We start from the raw sequence: 4,588 nt of genomic DNA, 5'->3' as shown, positions 1-4,588 counted from the left end.
AGCCCCACCCACAGTCAGCTCACCCATTTGCCCTGGTACCATCCCCCCATCCCCACCTTTGCTGTTCATCAACTTACACTCCTTCTCCTCCTCCTCCTCCTCCTCCCCCAACATCTCACGCCCATCTCTCTGTCTCTTCAATAATTCCTTCCCTTTCCTCTTCCTCCCTTCTCCCTCCCACCTCCGCCCTTCCTCACCCTCTTCCCTCGTTTCATCTCCCTCGCCCCTCCTTCCCTCCCTTCCCCCCCTCTCCCTCCCTTCAACAGTCCCTCCCACCCCCGTAAAAGAGAACTCTAGCCACACCCCGCCCCTCTCACCCAGTCATGCTCTTATACAACCTCCTCCACCCTAAAATTCAGCCCCTCCCAAATCTCTTTCCTTTGCCCTTGGCTCCGTGCTCAGGTTTGTGGGTATATAAGGGACTTCTTAAGTCTTCCAACGACACAATTCCCTCGTCCTCCAAACCAACACTCGACTCCCGAAGTCCGACAACATGAAGGCAGTGAGTAGTTACTACCGAAGAGGTTATGTTATTTCATTCTTCCCTTATTTCTCCCTGAAAGAAAGGAATGCTTTCCAGGGGCGTGTTAGAGGTACATTCATTCATGCCCCTCAGGCGTCAATCCCGTAAATAGTTACCTTTAAAGCCGCTTGTTGCCCCTCCAATGCCCGTATTTAGCATGCTCTGTTCACATCAGCGGCCTCGTCCCTTCGTTAATGTTCCCCTTTAGAGGAGCCAGGTTGTATTTATTAAGTCTCTCTCGCATTCAGTGAGACAGTAGAGAGCCGGGACGGGTATTCACAGACCAGGGAATAAGTGGCATTTACTTGTCTTACTACTCTATAAATTATGTAGTCGAGTGTACGAAGCCTGTATTTCTTCGAGTGTATGGCGTCTTAGCCGCAAGAATTAGTTAGCTGTTAAAAAGAGAAAGGAGAGCCAAAAGTGGGGTCAGGTTAGGCTTATGCTTTCCAGTACTGTAGCATGTTTATTTATTTATTTATTTATTCGTTTATTTATTTATTTATTTATTTAGAGAGAGACAGACAGACATAGAGAGTTTTTACATATCATTTTAAAACTAACTCCACGGGTACCTTTTGGAGTATGTTACTAATATTTGTTTGTCGTGCAGTTTTACTTTGCTTATAAATTTTTTCTTCGGGTTTGGATTTTGTTACGAAATGAATGGAAAGTAATCCAGAATGAAAAATTCGGTTAGCTAAATGTAAGGAAATTAACAGCTATCATCTGTCAAGTATTATTTCTTTATCATTGCAAATTTTATAGCTTCATCTGGACTAAGAACAAAAATCATCAAAGAAATTATAAAAATAATTTTCCTATTTTTTTCAATTGCTACTAATAAACAAGTTGCATCGACTTATATGTTCTTGCCTCAGAATGCTGAAGAGATACTCACTAGAATGACATTATTCACTGAGTGTACTTCAGAGTAACTGGTCAACCTAGACTCCATATCTAGGGAGATAACTGTTCCCCTCATTTCTGTTCCCCCTCTAAAAGCCCAATTCCCAGTATTTCCGTTTATTCTTCGTAAAAGAAATAATCCGAGGAGTTAAAGGCCCCCATCATTCTCCTTCCCGGTTTCTTAAAAAGAAAAAAAATGTTCCCACAATTTTGGTTCTCTGCTATTTTTATAAAATAGACAAAGATTCCCATTATTCCCCTTATTTTTTCCTCTTCCAAATCGACATGCCTGAGGAGGAAAAGTTTCCCATCATTAACCTTTTCTGTTCCCCTTCTATGTAAGGTTCCAGTAAATTTTCTCTCTTCCTGTCATATGACATATTTGTAGTGGTAGGATTTTTCCTTCATTTTCCGTCTTTGTTCCTATTCCAGATCGTTCTCTCCTGCTTCTTCGCCCTGGCATTAGCCGCCCCGCAGCAGCAATTCGAGCAGAGGCTTCCCCCCGTCGCCATCGTCCGAGATGAGCGCGTCGACAATGGAGACGGAAACTTCAACTACGCCTTCGCCGCCGAGAACGGTATCGAAACCGAAGTAGCAGGATCCCCAGGATCTGTTGGACAGAGCAACATGCAGGGATTCTACCTGTAAGTTCATCGCCGTATCTTGATGATCCTTGATGTGTGATGCCTCTCATCTCAAGGTCCTCCTCGGCATCTCTCTGTTTTCAGAGCCCTCTCTCATTAATTTTTCGCCCTTCAAGTCATTTTTTCTTAGTTTCTCCCTCCTCATAAGGTTCTTGTTTTGTGAATGTTCTTGTTCATATCATTTTTCATCGTAGCACCATCGCTTTAAGATTAATAATGTTTGCTTGCTGGAAATTCAAATGTTAAAGTTTAAATGAATGGTGACTGCATTTATTTACCACAGTTACTCAAGAAATCAAACCTTTGCGAAGTTCGGAAATATTCTTATGTCGAGTAATTAGTCAAGGATACAGATAAGCTTCACATACATTGATGGATCAGGCCTATCCGCTTCTCTCTCTCTCTCTCTCTCTCTCTCTCTCTCTCTCTCTCTCTCTCTCTCTCTCTCTTTCTGTTGATTTCTTTTCCTTCTAATGTTTTTCTCCCTTCTATCCATTTTTATTGTATACCCCATTTTCAAGTGTACCTGAGTTCCCTCCTGGCAAATCTTTATGAAATGCTATATTTATTCACGGTTTATCATTAGTTGTTTCCCTTCTCCTTCATCCTCCCCATTTTATTGTGGTATCTTGAAACCTTTGCACACGTGATCTTTCTTAGATGAAAGAGTCGCCTGACCTAGATATCCAGATACCAGTTTGGTTGCCCTTTCCCTCAATACACTCCTTAGATTTATTTCTTACATTACCATTCCATGTGAGTAAAATTAAATTCTTTTTGTTGTTCTCACGACTTCCAGTTACTAAGGTAAAAGGAGGTCCTTTTCATGAAACTATCCTTTTCAAGAAGTTAAATGTAGTTGCCTTTTTCTTGTTCGTTTTGGATGAAGGCATCCATCCGACAAAATTGTTCCCTTCACTTAGGTACTAGACAATTACCCGTGTTTCATGTTGAAGACTGGGTCTCATTCTTCTTATCTTCTTCCTCCCCATTCTGCACAGCCTTCCCCGTGAGGATGGCAGCTTCGCCCGCGTGAACTTCGTAGCCAACGAGAACGGCTTCCAACCCGAAGGCGACAACATCCCCGCCGTCCCCGAGCACGTCTTCGAACTCCTCCGCATCGCCGAAGAACAGAGAGCCTCTGGTGTCCAGTTCGACGATCAAGGTTTCCGTATCAACTAAACGGATCATCAAACTCTGTCCCTCCACACTTCCCTCAAACCGCGAGATCTTTCTAAACTCTGCTGGAGTCGACCTCTACACAAAGCCTTTTCCGAACCGCTTGCATAACGGGAAAATGCAAGAGGCTTTTCTTTTCTTTAGCTCTCAGCCCTTTGTCTTCTCTGTACATACGTTCATCTATTTTTGTGATATATGGAGGCTTCTCCGTAAGAAAAAGGAACTGTATATGTATATTTCCCGGTGCTGATGCATTCTGTCATATATCATACATGTGACTTCAAAACTAAACATACAGGTTATGTACTTCCCTCAAAAAGAAAAAAAATATATGCGTGAAGCAATACAATAATGATTTTGTTTTGCAAAAAAACATACATTGGTTTTATTTACACATAAAAGTCCAGAAGTATTTCTCTCTCTCTCTCTCTCTATCTCTCTCTCTCTCTCTCTCTCTCTCTCTCTGGAGTGATCTCATAGCAGGGTCTGGTCCGAAGGACGCCGAGATTAGAAATCTTGTAATGATGCTCAATTAGATAGTGATGAGATTCTGACTGAGAAAAAAGTAAATGGCCCTGACTTGATGATTTCACCTTAGCTAAAATTATTATTATTTTTCATCTGTACTATCATTTTTTTCTTTATGTTTTGCATTTACTTCTTGTCACATTTTTCTTCCATTTCTTTTTCTTTATTCCTTTCGACTTCTTTCTACCTTCATCTTCCTCGTTGAAAATTAACGTTTCTTCTTCTTCTTCTTCTTCTTCTTCTTCTTCTTCTTCTTCTTCTTCTTCTTCTTCTTTAAATCCTTGTATTCTCCTTCGTTTCCATCTTTCTCCCCTGTCCCGTCAGGTCAGGCCTGCTCCTCTGAATAAGTAGAAAAACTCCGTTCCATCGCAATCAATTCTTGTTCACAGAAGTACATAAAACTATCTCAGTGAATGTTTTTATAATAGAAGCGAACTATCGCATTTAAATGCATGTACAACATAAAAACGCCTAATTTGAGTTATTTCTCGGCCTATAGCATAAAAAGTGCCAAAATTAAAAATTTAAGTTAGAATTATATTATTTCTACCATTTGAGTCCAATACCATTTGATGAAATTCATATTCTGAAAATCTAAAACTTTGAAAATTAGTGAATTGTGGCTTTAAGAAGATGAGTAATGATTCTTTCAAAATCTATTAGTTATTAATTTGGAAAAAGTAACTTTTCATCAAACAAAAAGAAGAAAACCCGTCAAGGTTACGCTGAGAATTCCTCATTTCTAACATGAGGCAAGAGATTGTTACTTATGTGAAAAACGGCGAACAAAAATCGAAGTCAGCGA

At 40.5% G+C, this 4,588-nt stretch overlaps 1 protein-coding gene across 1 annotated transcript; it reads left to right on the top strand.

The window, feature by feature from the left end:
• The first annotated feature begins 344 nt into the window (after window positions 1-344).
• Window positions 345-3,630, top strand: LOC135200118 (cuticle protein AM1159-like). Its single transcript, XM_064228457.1, has 3 exons — window positions 345-502; window positions 1,865-2,076; window positions 3,078-3,630. Exons 1-3 carry the CDS (start codon window positions 494-496, stop codon window positions 3,256-3,258), a joined length of 402 nt encoding a protein of 133 aa, XP_064084527.1. The 5' UTR covers window positions 345-493; the 3' UTR covers window positions 3,259-3,630.
• Window positions 3,631-4,588: the final 958 nt, after the last annotated feature.

This window comes from Macrobrachium nipponense, chromosome 26, assembly GCF_015104395.2.
Source record: "Macrobrachium nipponense isolate FS-2020 chromosome 26, ASM1510439v2, whole genome shotgun sequence".
NCBI classification, from domain to species: Eukaryota; Metazoa; Arthropoda; class Malacostraca; order Decapoda; family Palaemonidae; genus Macrobrachium; species Macrobrachium nipponense.
Note: the sequence above shows the minus strand (reverse complement) of the source record. Positions and strands in the feature narration are given on the sequence as shown.